The sequence below is a fragment of the Panthera onca genome, chromosome A2 (assembly GCF_046562875.1).
Source record: "Panthera onca isolate mPanOnc1 chromosome A2, mPanOnc1 haplotype 2, whole genome shotgun sequence".
Lineage (NCBI taxonomy): Eukaryota > Metazoa > Chordata > Mammalia > Carnivora > Felidae > Panthera > Panthera onca.
In genome coordinates this window covers 20301430-20322057 of record NC_138340.1, presented here as the reverse complement: position 1 = coordinate 20322057, position 20628 = coordinate 20301430, and the positions used below count along the sequence as shown (strand labels likewise).

Sequence of the window (20628 nt, the reverse complement as noted above, 5' to 3'; positions counted from 1 at the left end):
ATTAGGAAGTCCCTTTTAAATGACTGGATGTGTTTTCTTTTTGGATTTTTCATTACTAGTGTATAGAAATGCAACCGATGGGGCACCTGGGTGGCTCATTTAGTTGAGTGTCCGACTTCGGCTCAGGGATCTCACGGCTTGTGTATTCGAGCCCCATGTTGGACTTTGTGCTGACAGCTCAGAGCCTGGAGCCTGCTTTGGATTCTATGTCTCCCTCTTTCTCTGCCCCTTCCCTGCTCATGCTCTCTCAAAAATAAACATTAAAAAAAAAAGAGAAATGTAACTGATTTTGTATGCTGTAACTTTGTTGAATTCATTTATTCTAACATTGTATGTGGAATCTTAGAAGTTTTCTACATAAAATATCATGTCATCTGTGAATAGAGATAATTTTATTTCTTCTTTTCCAACATAAATGCCTTTAATTTCTTTTTCTTGTCCAGTTCTGGCTAGAACTTACTGTGTTGAATAGAAGTAGTGAAAGCAGACATCTTTGTCTTGTTCTTTTTTTCCTAAAATTGTTTTTAGTGCTTATTTTTGAGAGAGAGCATGTGTGCGCTCATGAGCAGGGGAAGGGCAGAGAGAGAGGGAGACAGAATCTGAAGCAGGCTCCAGGCTCTGAGCTGTCAGCACAGAGCTGGACACCCATGGACCTCAGTCAAAGTCGGATACTTAATCAGCTGAGCCACTCAGGCGCCTCTGTCTTGTTCTTGATGTTAGGGAGAAAGTCTGTTAGTCTTTTTGATTGTTGAGTATAATGTTGAGTGTGGGTGGATTTTCCATAACTGGCTTTTATGATATTAAGGAGGTTTCCTTCTGTTCCTAATTTATTAAGTATTTTAATGAAAGTGTGTTGATTTTTGGCAGATTCTTTTTGTATCAGTTGAGATGGTCAGATGGTTTTCCATTAATTCACGGTAATTTCACACTCATTTTATTGTGTGTAGTTTGGTGTACTAGATTGGTTTTTGTATGTTGAACTATGCTTGCATTCCTGGATAAATCCATTCATTGATCATGGTGTATAATCCTTTTACTGTGCTGCTGTGGTATTTTATTGAGGTTTTTTTGTATCAGTATTCATAAGGGATATTGTTCTATAGTTTTCTTATAGTCTCTTTGGCATCAGGATAACGCTGGCCTAATGGAATGAGTTTGAAGTGTTCCCTTATTTTTTGGAAGAGTTTGAGAAAGATTGGTATTCTTTAAATGTTTAGTGTACAATTCACCAATGAATTCATCTGGTCCTGAGTTTTTCTATTTTGGGAGATTTTTGATGACTGATTCAGTCTCCTTACTACTTAGGTCTTAATCAGTTTTTCTTTATGAATCAGTTTTGGTAGATTGTGTATCTAGGAATTTGTCCATTTTGTCATCTTACCTAAGTTATTCATTTTGTTGGTATATAATTGTTTATAGTGTTTTATATGTTTTTTTTTATTTCTGCAAGATTGGTAGTAAGATTGGTACAAACTTTTGTTTGTATTTTTAAATTTTATTTGTTTTTTAAGTTTGTTTATTTTGAGGAAGAGAGAGAAAGAGAGTGGGAGGAGCAGAGAGAGAGGGAGAGAGAGAATCCCAAGCAGGCTCTACACTGTCAGCACAGAGCCTGATGTGGGGCTTGAACTCCTGAACCTTGAGATCATGACCTGAGCTGAAACTTAAGAGTTGGATGCCTAACTGACTGAGCCACCCAGGCATTCCTCTCTTTCAGTTTTGAGAGTAATGTGAGTCTTTTTTATTTTTATTTTTAAAATTTCTTTGGGTCTTGTTCAAGATTTGTCAATATTGTTGGATCTTTTCAAAGAAACAACTTTTGGTTTCATTTTCTGTATTTTTCTATTTGCTGTTTTACTTATCTTCACTCTAATCTTTATTATTTGTTTCTATTACCTTTGGGTTTTGTTTGCTCTTTTTCTAGTTCCTTAAAGTGTACAGTTAGGTTATTAGGGATTTGAGATCCATCTTTTTTTTTAATTGTATGTATGTTTGCAGCCATGAATTTCCCTCTTAGCAATGCTTGTGACACCTCCCACAAATTTTGGTATGCATTCATCTCAAGGTATTTCTAATTTCCCTGTGACTTCTTTGACCCCTGGGTTATTTAAAAGTGTATTAATTTCCACATATGAATTGTCCAGTTTTCCTTAGGTTGTTGATTTCTTATTTAATTTCAATGTGATTGGAAAAAATTCTTTGTAAGAGTTTATTCTTCTTAATTTATTAACCCTGTTGTTGTTTAACATGGTCTATCCTGGAAAATGATCCATGTGTACTTAAGAAGAATGTATATTCTGGTCTTGTTGGGTGGAGTATTCTCTGTGTGTCTGTTAGGTGTAATTGGTTTATAGTGTTCAACTCTTATGTTTCCTTACTGATCTTCTGTTTGGTTGTTCTATCTATTATTGAAAGTGGGGGTGCAGAATTTCTGTTTGGGATAATAAGTTTTGGAAAAACAGTGGTGATGGTTATGCAACATTGTAAATGTACTTAATCACTCTGAATTGTACACTTAAGAATGGTTTAAAAGGTTCAAAATTATTGGATATGTAAAAAAAAAAAAAAAAAAAAAAAAAAGAATCTAAATTCTTAACAAAAGTCCAAGACCATGGGAGAAAAATGGCCATTTGGGAAAGGAAACAGAGAGCTAGTGTGTATAAAGTTTACAGTTATTGAATTTAAAAATATAGTAGATGAATTAGAGTGAAGTTTAGACACAGCTGAAGATAGAACCGTGATACCATGATCTGAGCTGAAACAAAGAGTCAGACACTTAACCGACTGAGCCACCTAGGCACTTCTCATGTCAATATATTTTTTTGAAAAAATTTTTTAATGTTTTCATTAATTTTTTTTTTTTTTTGAGAGAGAGAGAGAATGAACAGGGGAGGGGCAGAGAGAGAGAGGGAGACACAGAATCTGAAGCAGTCTCCAGGTTCTGAGCTGTCAGCACAGAGCTGGACACGGGTCTTGAACTCACCAACTGTGGGATCATGACCTCAGCCGAAGTTGAAGCTCAACGGATTGAGTCACCCAGGAACCCCTCATGTCAATATTTTAAAACAAAATTTCTCAGCATGTGTTTTTCAGAGTGTTAATTTTTTTTTTTTTTAATTTTTTTTTTTTCAACGTTTTTTATTTATTTTGGGACAGAGAGAGACAGAGCATGAACGGGGGAGGGTCAGAGAGAGAGGGAGACACAGAATCGGAAACAGGCTCCAGGCTCCGAGCCATCAGCCCAGAGCCTGACGCGGGGCTCGAACTCACGGACCGCGAGATCGTGACCTGGCTGAAGTCGGACGCTTAACCGACTGCGCCACCCAGGCGCCCCCAGAGTGTTAATTTTTTGAAAAGAGGTTAAAATGTTTAGAAATATATGGGATAATGACTCCATGACCTTAGGGAAGAATTTAAGATACAAAATGCACAAAATTTAAAAGAAAATACTGTTAAGTATGATTACATAAAAATTATGAGCTTGTGTTTATCATAAAACACTTGTAAAAGCTGTGTATTTCACAGAAATGGAAGCCTAAATGGTCAACAGGAATGAAAAAATGCTGAACCTCATTAATAATGATGAATTCAAATTATATGCAGTGCTGTTTTTATACCCACCAGACTACAGAAGGTGAAAAGTATGACTGTGGTCAAGTGTTGACAGAGATGTAGAAAAAAAGTATTCACTGTTGGTGGAAATGTGAATTGTTGCAGTCACTTTGGAAAATAGCCTGGCATTCTCTGGTAAAGTTGAGCATGCACATATCCTACATCCATGATGCAGTTTTTTTTTTTTTTTTTTTTTAATTATTTTTGAGAAAGAGTGTGCGCGTGTGAGGGAGGGGCAGAGATAGAGGAGGATAGAGGATTCGAAACTGCCTCTGTGCTGACAGTAGATAGCTTGATGCGGGGCTCGAACTCATAGACTGTGAGATCATGACCTGAGCCAAAGTTGGACACTTAACCAACTGAGCCACTCAGGCGCCCCTGTTTAGTAGTTTATTTTTTTTTTAATGTTTATTTACTTTTGAGAGAGAGAGAGAGAGACAGTGCAAGCAGGGGAGGGGCAGAGAGAGAGGGAGACATAGAATCTGAAGCAGGCTGCAGGTTCTGTGCTGTTAGCACTTGGTGTTCGAACTCACGAACTGTGAGATCATGACCTGAGCTGGAGTCAGATGCTTAACTGACTCAGCCACCCAGGTGCCCCCTGATTTAGTAGTTCTGATCCTAGATGTCTGCTCTGTGGATAGCTATGGATAGGCTTGCACAAAAATAGTTGTTTTTTTTCTGTTTTTCTTTTTTTAGTTTTTTATTTAAAGATTTTTTTTTTTTATGTTTATTTTTGAGAGTGAGAGCACGAGTAGGGGAGGGGCAGAGAGAGAGGGAGACACAGAATCTGAAGCAGGCTCCAGACTCTGAGCTGTCAGCACAGAGCCCTCTTGTGGGGCTCAGACTCACAGAGTTGTGGTTTTTAAGCCAACAAAATAGTGGCAAAATACGGAGGTGAAGAACATCTGGAGGTCAACTGCCTGGGATCAGACCCCAGCTCTTTCACTTATGTTACTTAACCTTATTGTGACTCAGTTTCCTTTTCAGTAAATACTTACCTAATCACGTAAGGTTGATAGAAGTTAATAAGTAATTGTGTCTAAAGTCTGTCTTATGTTGAATGCTATTTGTGACAATTACATGTAATAATATAGGTGAATGTAAAGAACATAATGGTGAATAATAACTTGCAGAAAAATGCAGTATCATGTGGTTTATATAGTTCAAAGCATATAACTTTAACAAGTTTAATGAGAAAATTGTTAAAATTTAGTAACATGGGTACCTTTTGGGAAGAGAGGACACAGGTGGTATAAGGAAGAACACATGGAAGATCTCAAGTAGATCGTGGGTGATTTTCATTTTCTTTGATTGGACTATACATGTTTTTTTAATTAAAAAATTGTTTTTAACGTTTAATTTATTTTTGAGAGAGAGAGAGAGCGTGGCGAGAAGGAGCAGAGAGAGAGGGAGACACAGAATCCAAAGCAGGCTCCAGGCTCTGAGCTATCAGCACAGAGCCCGATGCGGGACTCAAATCCACAAACCATGAGATCATGACCTGAGCTGAAGTCAGGTGCTTAACTGACTGAGCCACTCAGTTGCCCCTGGAGTATGCATGTTTATGTGTACTATTTCATAAAAAAAACTAATGAAAAATGAGTTTGGGATATGTGGTGTTAAGTACTTTGATGGATGACTTCTCATTAGTAATGTTAATTGTGCATTGTGAACTTCAAAGAATATAGAAGTTTTAGTGCTTCCCACTTGGTCATGGAATATTTTGGGTCTCAAACATCTAAGGTAAGACTGTTATGTGATTATTGATCTTTAGCTTGAATTTCAGTGGCTAGATAGGAATCTATTTCACAGATGTACAGACACTTTAATCCACTTAGACACTTTACTTGCATTTTTAAATTTATGAGCAGCATTGAAATATCTTATTAAGAGATTCTTTCATAAGACTAAAATCTTTGCTTATGTCTTTAATTATGAAAATGGTCTTTGCTGAATTGTACTATTTAATTTCCTTTACTATAGGAGGGAATTGTTGAGAATCTTTTCAAATGGGCCCGAGAGGCTGATCAGCCATTGAGGACGTATTCTACTGGACTGTTAGGAGGTGCTATGGAGAATCAAGACATTGCTGCCAACTATAGAGATGAGAATTCACAGCTGGTAAGGACTATGTTAGAATTACTTTTTGTATAAGGTGGGAGAGTATTCACAAGTTCTTTCCTTACTACCTGAACTCGAAAAGGTAGATCTTATTCATTATATGGTACTGGAATATAGCTATAATTTTGACATTTCAAGATAACTTTTTTTTTTTTAAAGTCTGTGTATTCTGAGAGAAAGAGCGAGCTGGGGAGGGGCAGAGAGGGAGAGAGAGAATCCCATGCGGGCTCTGTGCTGTCTGTGCAGAGCCCGATGCGGGGCTTGATCTCACAGACTGTGAGATCATGACCTGAGCCAAGATCAAGAGTTGGACGCTTAACTGACTGAGCCACCCAGGCACCCCTCAAAATTACTTTTCATAATAGTTTTGATTTTACTTTTTTTAACTTGAAAATAGCCATTTTTCATCTTATCAAGGATCATATCCCAACATTTGGATTATGAAAATTTTCAAACATACAGCAAAATAGAATTTTACAGAGAACAGCTGTGTACATACCACTTAAATTGTTTGTGAACATTTTACTATACCCGTGCATACCCATCCATCCATCCACCTTTTCTTTTATTTCATCCACCATCCTTTTTTTTTTATGTAGTTTGAAGTAAATTGCAGGCATAATTTCTTTCTTTTTTTTTTTTTTAAACTAAGCATAATGCTATATTTTAGTGTTGGCTCAAAAAATAAGTACTTAAGGGGTGCCTTTGGTTGAGTGTCTGACTTTGGCTCAGGTCCTGATCTCATGTTCCATGGGTTAGAGCCCCACATCAGGCTCTGTGCTAACAGCTCAGAGCCTGGAGCCTGCTTCAGATTCTGTGTCTCCCGCTCTGTCTGCCCCTCCCCTGCTTGCACCCTTTCTCTCTCAAAAATAAATAAAAAATAAAATAAGTACTTAAAACATGAAAAAGTAGTGAACTTGAAAAATAGATTGTATAATTATGTAGATGGCAATATCTAACAATGCATTTACAACAGATATAAGTTTGAGAAGCTTTCATGTTTTCAGACTTTTTTTTTTTAATGTTTATTTCTGAGACAGAGAGCATGAGTGGGGGAGGGACAGAGAGAGGGAGACACAGAATCCCAAGCAGGCTCCAGGCTCTGAGCTCTCAGCACAGAGCCCGACGTAGGGCTTGAACTCACAAACCGTGAGATCATGACCTGAGCCGAAGTCAGTCGCTCAACCGACTGAGCCACCCAGGCGCCCCTGGACATTTTTTTAAAATCATGAATATGTCTAGTGTCTGCCTCTTCAGGTGTGATGGTCCAGCCCAGCTTGATCCAGATAGATCAGCTATGAATGATGTCTGATGTGCAAATGTGGTTTGGGTTCTCTGGGAAATTTTATGAGGAATGAGAGTTTTAGCTGTTTATTTCATTAAGCTGTAGGAATTAGCCATTTCCAGATACTGAAATAACTGCATGAGGGTCTACTTCTCCTTAAATGGAAATAAGAATTATTTATTAAGACTCATTTAAATTAAGATGCAGAAGAAATAAGGCCTTTTGTTCCAATATCTGTTGATAGGTGGCAATAGTACTTCGAAGACTGAGGGAGCTACAACTTCAGGAAGTGGCTTTGCGGCAGGAAAACAAGCGTCCCAGCCCGCGAAAGCTCTCCTCTGAACCCCTTTTGCCTCTGGATGAAGAAGCTGTGGATATGGACTATGGCGACATGGCTGTAGATGTAGTGGATGGTGAACAAGAGGAAGCCTCTGGGGACATGGAGATTTCCTTTCATCTTGATTCAGGCCACAAGACCAGTAGTAGAGTGAACTCAGCAGCCAAACCTGACGAGGGAGGATTGAGGAAAAACAAGTCAGCAAAACAGGGTGACAGAGAGAGTTTTAGGAAAGCCAAGCAGAAGTTGGGTTTCTCAGCATCTGATCCAGATCGTATGTTTGTTGAGCTATCTAATAGCAGCTGGTCAGAAATGTCCCCTTGGGTGATTGGCACCAATTATACTCTTTATCCTATGACTCCTGCTATTGAGCAGCGACTCATTCTCCAGTATTTGACCCCCCTAGGAGAATATCAGGAGGTAAGCTTATTGGGAAGAATGCTGTTCACACTTTGGGACTAGTGCTTATTTCTGAGATATTTTAGGTAGCATTTTATACTCTGAGGTGTTTTTACTCTAATACAGAAAAGTCTTTGCCTCAAACTGGTGAAGTCTTATGCCACTGGTAAAGTCTTAGGTCACTTCAGATGTAGGTCTATTTGATAAAAGTGGGTTTGTATGTTTATAAGGGAGTGGGGGGGGTACCTCATTTTTTTAAAATCTTTTGTCTTCATAATGGAACAGGAAATATGTGAAAATAAACCCAGTGTTAAGATTTATTTTTGTTTTCATTTCAGTTACTTCCCATATTCATGCAACTTGGATCACGGGAATTAATGATGTTCTATATTGACCTGAAACAGACTAATGATGTCCTGCTTACATTTGAGGCGCTCAAGGTAAAAAAATTTTTTTAAGATTTTTTTTTTTTTTTTTTTTAAGTAATCTGTACACCTCACATGGCGTTCAAAGTCACAACCTTGAGGTCAGGAGTCGTGCACTCCACTGATTGGGTCAGCCAGGTGCCCCACTTGGGGTAAAATTCTTGAAAATGTTAGGTACTGAGTGTTGTATTGACATGGATGTACCCATGTGTTTTGGTGTATAGCATCTCTGAGTTTTATTGCTCAGGGCATTTTCATTGCCAGATGTGTCAAAATAGTAACAATTGAAAATTTCTTATTTCGGTAGAAGAGATGAGGCTTACTTACCAAGTGGTTTCACAGAAATTCAGGAGTCTGTCCTACAGGGTTGAATGGTAGAGAGTGGATCTAGATCTGGGGATGGCCTCAGTTATTTTTGCTGCATAGGAGTGGAAAACTATGTGTATAGTACCTTATATCCTACTTTTTAAATATTCTTTGTCAGGCAACATTACTTTTTCTGAATTCTTCATCATTTACATAGCGTATGATGTTAGCTTATCTAGAGTAAACAAAATGTGAATTGGAAAATGAGTAAAGAAGTAGAGGCAGACCTAAATTCAGTAGAGGTAAGTGACTTCCTGAGTTGCAGAGGCACTAAATAGGGGAGGGCAGGTTAGCTAGCCCACGAAATTCATACTTATTCAAGTAATCTGAATGAAGAGAGATAAATTGAATGAATAACATTGTGGCTATCATATAATTCTACTCAACAGGTAACTAATGAACAGAGTACCTTTCTGTGATGTTTACACTTTTAGGTAAATCAAATCTTTATAGTTTGCTTAAGACAGTCATGTAAGCCTATGATTTCTTTTAGATATTATAGATGTTGTGGAAAAAGTATGGGGCACAAAGGAAGGAGTATTGTCTTCTTCCTGAGAAATGTTTCCAGAAAAGACCTCTGAAAAAAGAAGTGATGCTCTTTCTGGCTCTTTAAAGTTACAACTTTAAGGAAAAAAAAAAAGAAAGAAAGAAACAACTTTATTTTTGATATTCTAGAGCTATGCTATCTAATAGAAGTTTCAGTAATGGTAGAGGGGCGCCTGGGAGGCTCAGTAGGTTAAGCATCCGACTTCAGCTCAGGTCTTGATCTCACAGCTTGTGAGTTCGAGCCCCGTGTCAGGTTCTGTGCTGACAGCTCAGAGCCAGGAGCCTGCTTCAGATTCTGTGTCACCCTCGCTCTTTGCCCCTCCCCCACTCATACTCTGTGTGTGTGTGTGTGTGTGTGTGTGTGTGTGTGTGTGTGTGTGTGTGTCTCTCTAAAAATAAACATGAAAAAAATTAAAAAAAAGTTTTAGTAATGGTGGAAATTTTCTATGTCTCTGCTTTTCAATACAGTGGCTACTAGCTGTATGAGCACTTAAAATGTAGCTAGTGTCACTGAGGCATTGAATTTTTTATCTTAGTCTCGTGTGGCCAATGATTACTGCATTGGACAGCAGAGTTCCAGAGTATATTGAAATGAAATGGAGGTGAGGAAAGTTGCCTTTCAGATGCCAGAAATTTTAAACTTGGAGGAGGTCAGACATACCCTGTATAACATATCCCTGTGTGTGGATGTAGAGTGTGTGTGTGTGTGTGTGTGTGTGTGTGTGTGTGTGTGTGTGTAAATTCATTATACTTTCAACAGTGGAATGCAGCTAGAGGTCAGAGTTCTCTCTAGTCCAAAGGTCTTGCTTTCAGATGCAGCGTCCTGTCCTGAACCAGGAGATAGTGGAAGAGGGGATTTGGGCAGTTGCTATTTCCATAGGTTATGTATGAGGAATTATAATGGATATTGTTATTCAGCTGTTTCCATGCAGAGTCATAGGGGATTAAAGAAAATGAAATAAGGGTGAACAGGGAAAAGTTGGCAAGAGATCTTTCTTACAGGGAAATAATGTAGAAAGATATGTACTCCTTTGTTCAAAAGGAAGGTTCAGTTGTATAGGAGAGGGGGGATAGGTGTTGAAGTTAAAATAAAAATGGGTTAAAATGTAGTCATTTGAAGAACCAGACCTTATACGGAGATACAATATAAAGAGAGAAAGTAGAATCTTTGCTTACATGAGCAAAGTGATCTAGGTTATAGGCTTTGTATTGGTAAGGTTGAACCTGCTTATTACTCTCTTTTCTCTTCTACCTATCCTGGCAGTGGAACTGCCACTTTATGGTAGGGACGTGAGAAAAACTACATGCCATCTTCTAAGGGTTGGCAGGGAACCATAGGTGGTTTAGCTACTTGGAGGACAGACTTGGATAACAGACAAAAAGAGTAAAGAGGTAAGAGATTTGAACTACATATGAGGATTAGTCTGAATCTGGGTGTTGAGAGAACTTCTGAAGAAGGTACATACCTGTTATTTTTGCCATTAACCCTGGCAAGATTTGTATCCAGTTACATACTTTCCAGTCTGTTTTGTCTCTACTTTGTGCCTGCTTCACCATCTGGAAGACACCTTGGCACGAGAAACACGAGGGGGAGCTCTAGTTCTTCCGAGGCCCTGTCCACATTAGCTTGGGTTGAAGGTCATGAAGTAGCCTGCTGCTTGCATTGTACTTCCTGCCTTTAAAATTGCCCAGAAGACCAGGTCTACCCAGAGAGACTAGTGGGAACTGAACAGGAAGTTAACAAAACTTGAAAGATCACATGCTTTTAAAGATCTGTTTAAAGTGCATTCTGATAAGTTCCAAACATTTGCTAGTTTGGTAACTTGTTGAAGATGGTTATTTGGAGTTATATATAATGAGGTTCAGTATAAAAGAATACAAAATTTTGGGGTGTCTGGGTGGCTCAGTCAGTTAAGCGTCTGACTTCAGCTCAGGTCATGATCTCACGGTTGTGAGTTCGAGCCCCGCATTGGGCTCTGTGCTGACAGCTTAGAGCCTGGAGCCTGCTTTGGGTTCTGTGTCTCCCTCTCTCTCTGTTCCTCCCCCGCTCATGCTCTGTCTCTCTCCTTCAAAAATAAATAATAACATTAAAAAAAAAATTAAAAAAAAAAAGAAGACAGAGTTTGGTATTTTATTAGATGATAAGTCTGTGACTGAGCCAAAACTAGAACATAGGGCTGATTATATTTAAAGGATTAAAATGGGAAGGTTAAGAAAAATCCTTTAGGGAAGCTATGTAATAATAAAATGGTTGTGGGACTATGTCATTGTTTATGGCAGTATTTTTCATTTCTTGTTTTTCACCTTTATGAAAACCTTTGGTGTTAGAAGGGGATGTTAGGAAATCTTAATAGGTTCCCCCCCCCCCCCTCCCAGCTTTATTGAGATATAATTCACATACCATAGAGGGTTTTCTCTGTTTTTTTATTTCCCTTTAAGCAGTACTGGAGTACTGGTTTTATTTCTGTTGTGAGGGAGTGGTTGTCTACTTCAGAGGATTCCTTTTATTTAGCAGCTTGATTTAATGTTTTGTGAAAAGATTTTGTGATGATTCTAGATCCTTCCACAGTAACATGTGTCCTCTTTGTTTAGCACCTTGCATCTCTCCTGCTCCATAACAAGTTTGCCACAGAGTTTGTTGCGCATGGTGGAGTACAGAAATTACTGGAAATTCCTCGTCCTTCTATGGCTGCAACTGGTGTATCCATGTGCTTGTATTACCTGTCCTACAACCAGGATGCCATGGAAAGAGTAAGTCCAGTCCATTTAGAGTTTGGGAATGGGATTTGGTGAGGAGACTTGTTAGCACCTTCACAGAAAAAAATGAGTATTTGGGAGTTTTTTAATGAAATTTTAATGAAAATAATTTTAATGAAAGAATTAGAGAACATGATGAATATATGGCTTTCACAAAGCATTCTAAAAATGTAAAATTGTTTACAAAAGATTGTTTTTTCTCCTATTTGAATTAAAAAAAAAAGCAAGGTAGATTGAGGTCTAGGGGCTTTATTTAGTTTTTGCCATTTCTGTTGAATTAGTATTAGTTCTTGGGCTCTTGTCAGATGTCGTTAATGGAGTTATATTTTGGGTTTTAGAGTTAATCTATTATAAAAACAGATGATGCTTTGTATGTGTTAACAAATAATGTGTGGTGGAGATAAAATAATTCCCGTTGTTCTCAGGGCTCCAGAGTTTCCCCATCTGGTTCTTCTGTTTTTCCAGTTAAGACTTGTTTATTTAGTGATTTAAAAAAAAAAAATGTGAATGAGTTACATTTTTTTTTTTTTAATTTTTTATTTTTTTTTGTTTTTTATTTTTGAATGAGTTACATTTGAAAAGTAGTGGGTCCCTAGACACACCTAGGGAAGCTCTTATCATTTCCATGCCTGGAATATTTTTTCTAATGTTCTGTGTGTTTTGGCTCTTCTGGTAGAGTGAAGTTGGTAAATTCTTCTTGGGCTATGTCTTGATTCATCTTTGCATATTTGTTAATAATGTTTTAGTTTTAATTTTTTTCCCTTTTGTGATCAACATTATGCAAAGATATGTATTCTTTTGAGAATAGTAACTTAATCTGTAGGTGTGTATACAAAATTAATTATGGCTAAGATAAAAAAGTAAACCTGGGGAATACTTTAGAATTCATTGATCCATAGGAGACGTTTTGATCCATAGGAGACATCGAAATGTATGTGAAACGAATCAGTGAGTGGATAACAAACTTGTAGACTTTAGTATCTGTAGTATCAGAAGGTTCAAGTCACTTTTATCACCCATGGATAGTCTCTTATCTCTTTGAGCTTCTTTCTCATCTTTTTTATTTTATTTTATTTTTTGAGAGTGAGACAGAACATGCGAGCTGGGGAGGGGCAGAGAGAGACAAAATCTTAGGCAGGCTCCACACCCAGCACAGAGCCATCTCTGGGCTCAGTCTCACTACTGTGAGATCATGACCTGAGCTAAAATCAAGAATTGGATGCTTATGGGGCACTTGTGTGGCTCAGTTGGTTAAGTGTCTGACTCTTGATTTCAGCTCAGGTCATGATCTCATCGTTTGTGGGTTTGAGCCCCACATTGGGCTCCATGCTGGCAGTGCAGAGCCTGCTTGGGATTTTCTTTCTGTCCCTCCCCTGATTGAGCTTGCTCTCTCTCTCTCTTTCTCTCTCTAAAACAAAGAAAAAAGAGTTGGATGCTTAACCAACTAAGCCATTCAGACACCCTCTTACCTTCTAAGTGGGAACTGATACCCTATGGAACTGAGCACTGTGAGCATTAGAGGATGTAAATATTTGCAAAATTTGGCATTCAGTAAATAGCTCAAATTTAAGTATCTAAATTTAGGGTCTTCAGTTTGGAATAGAGTGTTACAGAATTTCATTTGTAACTTAAGTTTTAAACTCAGAATGACTGCATTAGTGATGATCATTGTATTCTGCACAGATAGCTAGCTACAGTGGTGAATTTTTCATCCCTTTTTGAAGGTTCTTTTGCCTGAAATTTTTAAAAACTGTTTTATTTTTTGCAGGTTTGTATGCATCCCCACAATGTTCTGTCTGATGTGGTGAACTATACTCTGTGGTTAATGGAATGTTCTCATGCCTCAGGATGCTGCCATGCTACCATGTTTTTCTCAATTTGCTTCTCCTTCCGGGCTGTGTTGGAGCTCTTTGACCGCTATGATGGTCTTCGTCGTCTGGTGAATTTGGTGAGGTTCTCAGTGGCTTCTTTTTGTGAGGAATAGGGGTCTTGCTTGTCTTGGCTGCCTTTCAGTAGTGTAGAAGAGAGGAACCTTTTTTTTTTTTTTTTTTTTAAGATTTCATTTTTAAGTAATCTCAGCATCTAATGTGGGATTCGAACTGACAACCCTGAGATCAAGAATCACTTGCTCCACCAAGTGAGCCAGCCAGGCTCCCCAAGAAACAGCTTTTGACTAGAAGAATTTTGCTATCATTTTTTGTGAATGAAGTCTTTTACTTCTCTTAAGCGGTTAGAGGACTCTGCCATTGTAGACTTGCCTTGAATATACTAATCTCATAGGGGGAATTGTGTTGATAATCTTGATCTTTCTTAAAGCAGTGGTTTTGTGCCTGAATGTCTTTCAACATGATTACAAGCTATGTAATTTTTCAGTAACTGTTTAATGTTTTGCTTATATATGGCAACTCTTAACATCTTTTATAGACAAATATGCTTTGATGTTTGTTAGTCTTGTTGAGCATAAAAGTTTACTGTAATCCTTTTCCTCCTTTTACTTTTTTCTTTCTGTTTTTTCCTTCCTTCCCTTTTTCCCCATCTTTTTGTCTCTTTCCTAATAGATCAGTACTTTGGAGATTCTAAATTTGGAAGATCAGGGTGCACTTCTGAGTGATGATGAAATATTTGCTAGCCGCCAAACTGGGAAACATACCTGCATGGCCTTGCGCAAGTACTTTGAGGCTCACCTGGCCATTAAATTGGAACAAGTAAAACAGTCACTTCAGAGGACTGAGGGTGGCATTCTTGTCCATCCTCAACCCCCATACAAGGTGAGAGGACCTTGCCATAAAAGGAAAAGTTAACTCTTATAACATTGTTGGGCCTAACACTCATTGAGATCAATGGAGTTTATGCAGTATGTACATTGTTGGATTATACTTGCCTTGTGTAGGGGCAGAATACTTGAACATGGATGTATCAGGGACTTGTTTTGCTCCTAGTTGTAAGTTGCTACTTCTCTGGGATATTAAAACTAAAAGATGAACTGAAGTGTGTATAAAAGGGCTTTCTTCTATGAAAAGTACTAGATATACTGCCTCCTTCTGTGTGGAATTTTTTTTCTGAAAGGGCACGTCTGTTACTCCACTTCTGTATCATTTTTTAACTTTCTTGATGTGTTTTGGAATAAAGATGTGTTTTAAAAAATCACAAATTGAAAAGAAACCAGTTATTTTATGTGGTACTTCTTTTCCAAGTTGTGAAATATATGTACCAACAAGTTGTGAACATTTTGTTACCTTTTTTGGGCAAAATGTATTATGAGTCTAATTATAAGTAAAAGATTAAACATATTCATTATTTCACATGTGGGCTATTGACTCAATTGTGAAATTTGAAAGCTATTATTACTTAGGTTTATCAAAACTTGTTGACTATTGAGCTGTGATGAGGAAGGTAGCAAGCAGGTAATAGAGTTCTTTAATAATATGCATCTCTCCTTATAGGCGTGTTCATATACTCATGAACAGATTGTGGAAATGATGGAGTTTTTGATAGAGTATGGTCCAGCGCAGCTATATTGGGAACCAGCTGAAGTCTTCCTCAAACTTTCTTGTGTTCAACTCTTGTTGCAGCTTATTTCTATTGCCTGCAATTGGAAGACCTATTATGCAAGGTGGGATTAGAGAGAGGTTTTAAATGAAGTTAGATTCTGCCTTTTGGTTAAGGTGATATTGGTTTGTATATAGTGTATGCTTAGCAAACATTTGTTGAACTGAATTGAAATTTTGAGTGTGAATCTGAGAAAGTAGATTAAAGAGGATAATATATGTATATATGTATATATGTATATACGTATATATGTATATACGTATGTATATATATACACACATATATGTATATAATTTAAATGTTTATTTTTGAGAGAGTGCGTGTGCATGTGCGCATGCACTAGTGGGGGAGTGGTGGAGAGAGAGAGAGGATCCAAAGCAGGCTCTGTGATGACAGCAGAGAGCCTGATGTGGGCCTCGAACCCACAAATCATGAGATCATGACCTGAGGCGAAGTCAGACGCTTGACTGAGCTATCCAGGTGCCCCTACGAAGATAATCTATTTTTTCTTAATTTTTAAAAATCTTTATTTTTGAGAGAGAGAGAGAGACAGAGCATGAGCAGAGGAGGGGCAGGGAGAGAGGAAGACACAGAATCCAAAGCAGGCTTCAGGCTCTGAGCTGTCATCACAGAGCCCGATAAGGGGCTCGAACCCATGAGGTCATGACCTGAGCCGAGTTGGACACTTAACCCGACTGAGCCACCCAGGCGCCCCCGGAAGATAATATTTTTAATTTACAGAATTTTTGTTTATATATATGGTTCTGATGATTATGAATACTGCACAAAAGATGGGGATCAAGGTCTGTGCTCTTACAGAAGTTCTGTAATTTACACAGCTGCAGAGGTGGGTTTGAAGTCCTGTCTTGAGACTGCAGTTCAGTATTTTTTTTTTGGTACTTAGACTTTAAACATCTCTCTACTGGCTGACAGCCACACATAATCTTCTTTCACAGAAAACTGTATTTTGTGCTTTTATGATTTTCACAATTCAGTTAAAAGCAGTCAGGGCACAGCAGGATGAGGCTCAGAAAAGGACAGCTGATAGAATCAGGAGTTTGGGTGGGTTCTACTTGAGCGTGATATCAGAGAAAGTTATATTTTGGAAAAGATAGAATCTGAAGAGAAGACAGTAACAAAGTTTATGAAGAGTGATTCTTTACCTTCTTTCCCTATCCATTCATTGTCATAAAGACAAGACTGCCTTATTTAGGGTGCATATGGCTTGTTTGTGAAATGCCAGGATAGTAAATCTAGGGAGATAACTTTTGGAGCAGCCATTTTAAAACTTTTTGGTCTCAGGACCCTTTTATTGTATTAAAAATTGAGAACCCCAAAGAGCTTTTGTTTTTGTGTTAAATCTGTTGATATTTAACAATTAGAAAGTAAAACTGAGTAAATGTAAAAATACTTATGAATTTACTTAAAAATAATCTTAACCCCATTACACGTTAGCATTTTTTATGAAAAGTTTCCAGAATAAAACCAGATGATTTCAGCAAGGTTTTTAAATGTCTGCCTAATATCTCATAATCTGCTTCTGTATTCACTCTTTTGTGACATCACACATGACATAGCCTCAGAAAGCTCTAGTAGCCACTTGTGAGAGAATGAAAGTGAGAAAGGAAACTAACATCCTGGTATTATTATGAAAATAATTAAAAAAATTTTTTTTAGGTTATTTTATGAGAGAGAGAGAAAAAGAAAGCATGCACGTGCGCCAGGGAGGGCAGAGGGAGGGAGGATCCCACACAGGCTTCACATGGTCAGTGTAGTGCCCAATATGGGGCTCGAACCCATGAACCTCAAGATCATGACCTGAGCCGAAACCAGGATGCTTAACCAACTGAGCTACCCAGGCGCCCCTGAAAATAGTTTTTATATCAGGGGACTTTCTGAAAGGGTCTCAGAGATCACTGGGTTCCCCTAACCACACTTGGAGAACTGTGTTTTACTTTTATTTACTTATTTAAGTTTTAAATATTTATTTTGAGAAAGAGAGTGTGAGTGGGAAGGGGCAGAGAGAGAGAATCCCAAGCAGGCTCCACACTCTGTGGTGAGCCCAACGTGGGGCTTGATCTCATGACTGTGAGATCATGATCTGAGCCAGTATCAAGAGTCGGACCCTTAACTGAACAAGCCATGCAGGTGCCCTGAGAACCACTGTTTTAGAGTATTAAAGTAGATTATTATATTCACTTGAACTTTGTTGAAAAGATGATGAAAGCTCAGAAGATAACTAGGAATGTTATAAATACATTTTTTGAGTGGCAAATTCATATTTGATTACTAAGAGAATATAAATATATTGGGAATGTGTCCTTTAAAAGTTTGTTTCTAAAAATCAAATACATGGGGCGCCTGGGTGGCGCAGTTGGTTAAGCGTCCGACTTCAGCCAGGTCACGATCTCACGGTCCGTGAGTTCGAGCCCCGCGTCAGGCTCTGGGCTGATGGCTCAGAGCCTGGAGCCTGTTTCCGATTCTGTGTCTCCCTCTCTCTCTGTCCCTCCCCCGTTCATGCTCTGTCTCTCTCTGTCCCACAAATAAATAAAAAAACGTTGAAAAAAAAAAAAAAAAAATCAAATACTTGTTTCTGTTTAGAATATACAGAACCTTAGAGAAGGAAATGATTTTCAGCTACTGTTAATTTCTCTAGTCTTTTTTCCATAATGTGTGTAAATATACCTAATTGAGATCATAGAATTTAACCAAATTCATCTTTTTATGAAATAATTCAATATACAAAATGTACAGAGACTAACATAACAACCCAATATGCAGTGTTGGCATGTGGTGGCATTATTTGCTTCTTTCTCAATTCCTTTTTCTGCCTCTCCATAGTGACCAATCTTCTGAATTTGGAGTATATCTCTCCATTTATATTTTTATACCACACACATGTGTGTGTATAAGCAATAATAGAATACTCCTTTGTATGTTTTTAAATTATATGTTATCCTGTATGCATCTTTTGCAACTTGCTTTTTTCAACCTTGTGTTTTTGAGATGTATATATGTTGATATTTATTTGAATTCACGTGTTTCTGTATTAGTTTATTACCCTATTGATGGACATTTAGTGTTTGTTACTTCCTTTTTTGCTATCAAATGAATGATACCACATACCTCCTTTTGGGGTCTCTTTGGGGATATGATGTATATAGCTGGATTGTAGGGTGCCTGCATTTCATCTTTATTGGATGTTGCTTTACCATTTTCATCTCAACAGCAGGATATGGGGATTCTCATTTCTCTGCCTTTTTATCAATACTTGGTATGGTCAGACTTACAATTTTATATCTTATGTTTTCTATTTTATTAATGTTGTATTTTGAGCCTCTCCCTTTGTTCTTTAGAATTCTTTGAGAAGGGCTGTCCGTGGCTGCAGAATAGTTCATCAGATGAGTGTACTATAACTTAACACACATGTGTTCCTACTATCTGTGTAGGTTTTCTAATTCTTTTGTTACTTTAAACGATGTGATAATGGACATCTTAACACATAAATGCTTGTTTGTATTTTTTTTTTTTTTTTTTAATTTTTAAAAATTTTTTTTTTTTTCAACGTTTTTTTATTTATTTTTGGGACAGAGAGAGACAGAGCATGAATGGGGGAGGGGCAGAGAGAGGGAGACACAGAATCGGAAACAGGCTCCAGGCTCCGAGCCATCAGCCAGCCCAGATGCCTGACGCGGGGCTCGAACTCACAGACCGCAAGATCGTGACCTGGCTGAAGTCGGACGCTTAACCGACTGCGCCACCCAGGCGCCCCTTTTTTTTAATTTTAATGTTTATTTATTTCTGAGACAGAGAGAGACAGAGCATGAGTGGGGGAGGGGCAGAGAGAGAGGGAGACACAGAATCCGAAGCAGGCTCCAGGCTCCGAGCTGCCAGCACAGAGCCCAACGCAGGGCTCGAACTCACGAACCGTGAGATCATGACCTGAGCCGAAGTCAGTTGCTCAACCAACTGAGCCACCCAGGCGCCCCTTGTTTGTATTTCTGATTATTTCCTTAGGACAAATTCTTCCAGGTGAAATTCCTGGGCTAAAGCTTAGGCACATTTTTAGAATCTTGTTTCCTATTTCTAGATTGTTTTTCAAAATGAGGGCCCTATTTGTACTCCCACCAAAAGTTTGAGAGCATTTGTCCTTATACATCCTTATCAGCATTAGGGATTATCCTTTGTTTTTAATTTTAGCAGTGGGGAAAATTCCATCCCCACTGTTTTGAAAGTAATGTCATGGTGACTTACAAATGCTCTCTTCATGTCTTGGCTAGGGACAGAGCCACATAGGTAGTAGTTCTGATCTATTCTGTATCTCAGTTTAACTTTTTTGTTTTGACTGTCTCCTAGTTTCCGTTTAACTAATTGTTTTTCCTGTCCAGGAATGATACTGTGCGCTTTGCTTTGGATGTTCTGGCTATTCTCACTGTTGTGCCAAAAATCCAGCTGCAGTTGGCAGAATCAGTGGATGTGCTAGATGAGGCTGGCTCCACCGTCTCCACTGTAGGTAGGTTGTACCTTTCCATTTTTGTGATTGCTTGGTCTGGATTTGTTTTCTTTTGCAATTCTGGCCGTAGTTGTGTACCTGAGTTGCAATATTAGAACAGAAGGTAGTAGTGGAGAATGCCTTGTCCCATCTAAGTTGTGCTATACGCTTTTATTTGTTTTTATTATTATTTTTAATGTTTGTTTATTTTTGAGAGAGAGACACATGCACACTGCACGAGTGGGAGTGGGACAGAGAGAGGAGACACACAATCTGAAGCAGGCTCCAGGCTCTGAGCTGTCAGCACAGAGCCCAACGCGGGGCTCGAATTCATGAACTGCGAGATCATGACCTGAGCCGAGTCGGAATCTTAACTGACTGAACCACCCAGTTGCCCCTATATAAAGGAATCGGTTGTGTTGGTGAACTCAGGTTTTCTAAGTGATACATGTGCTATGATGGTACAGGTTCATTCTTGAAAACCTATACTCTGCAGAGTCTTATGCCAAAAATAAAGTTTATGGGAAAAATGGGTTAGGGCAGACAGTAGAAAACTTAAAGCAACTTTGTAATCTGAGCCCTAACTCCGTAATTGGCAAGCAGCTCAGAATGGATAGAAGCTATCATACATAATAACAAAAGAAAAATGTATCGTATTAAGAACAGGTCAGGTAAGGGCTCCTGCTAAAGTGAGCATGGGAAGTGGTATGACTGGCTGTGGGTCTTGGGGTGTACCACTTTG

At 38.4% G+C, this 20628-nt stretch overlaps 1 protein-coding gene across 12 annotated transcripts in view; it reads left to right on the top strand.

Moving 5' to 3' along the window:
- The window catches only part of DCAF1 (DDB1 and CUL4 associated factor 1), an 89243-nt gene that overhangs the window by 31758 nt on the left and 36857 nt on the right, over window positions 1-20628 (top strand). For all 12 annotated transcript variants that reach the window (XR_013554206.2, XR_013554207.2, XR_013554203.2 and 9 more), the window contains 8 exons: window positions 5593-5730; window positions 7260-7772; window positions 8090-8191; window positions 11681-11839; window positions 13614-13793; window positions 14404-14613; window positions 15289-15458; window positions 19783-19907. Coding sequence is in view for 6 of the 12 variants with exons in the window: in XM_078443042.1 (XP_078299168.1) it covers window positions 5593-5730; window positions 7260-7772; window positions 8090-8191; window positions 11681-11839; window positions 13614-13793; window positions 14404-14613; window positions 15289-15458; window positions 19783-19907 (1597 nt within the window). In the remaining 6 variants the exon portion in view is untranslated. The remainder of the gene's footprint in view (window positions 1-5592; window positions 5731-7259; window positions 7773-8089; window positions 8192-11680; window positions 11840-13613; window positions 13794-14403; window positions 14614-15288; window positions 15459-19782; window positions 19908-20628) is intronic.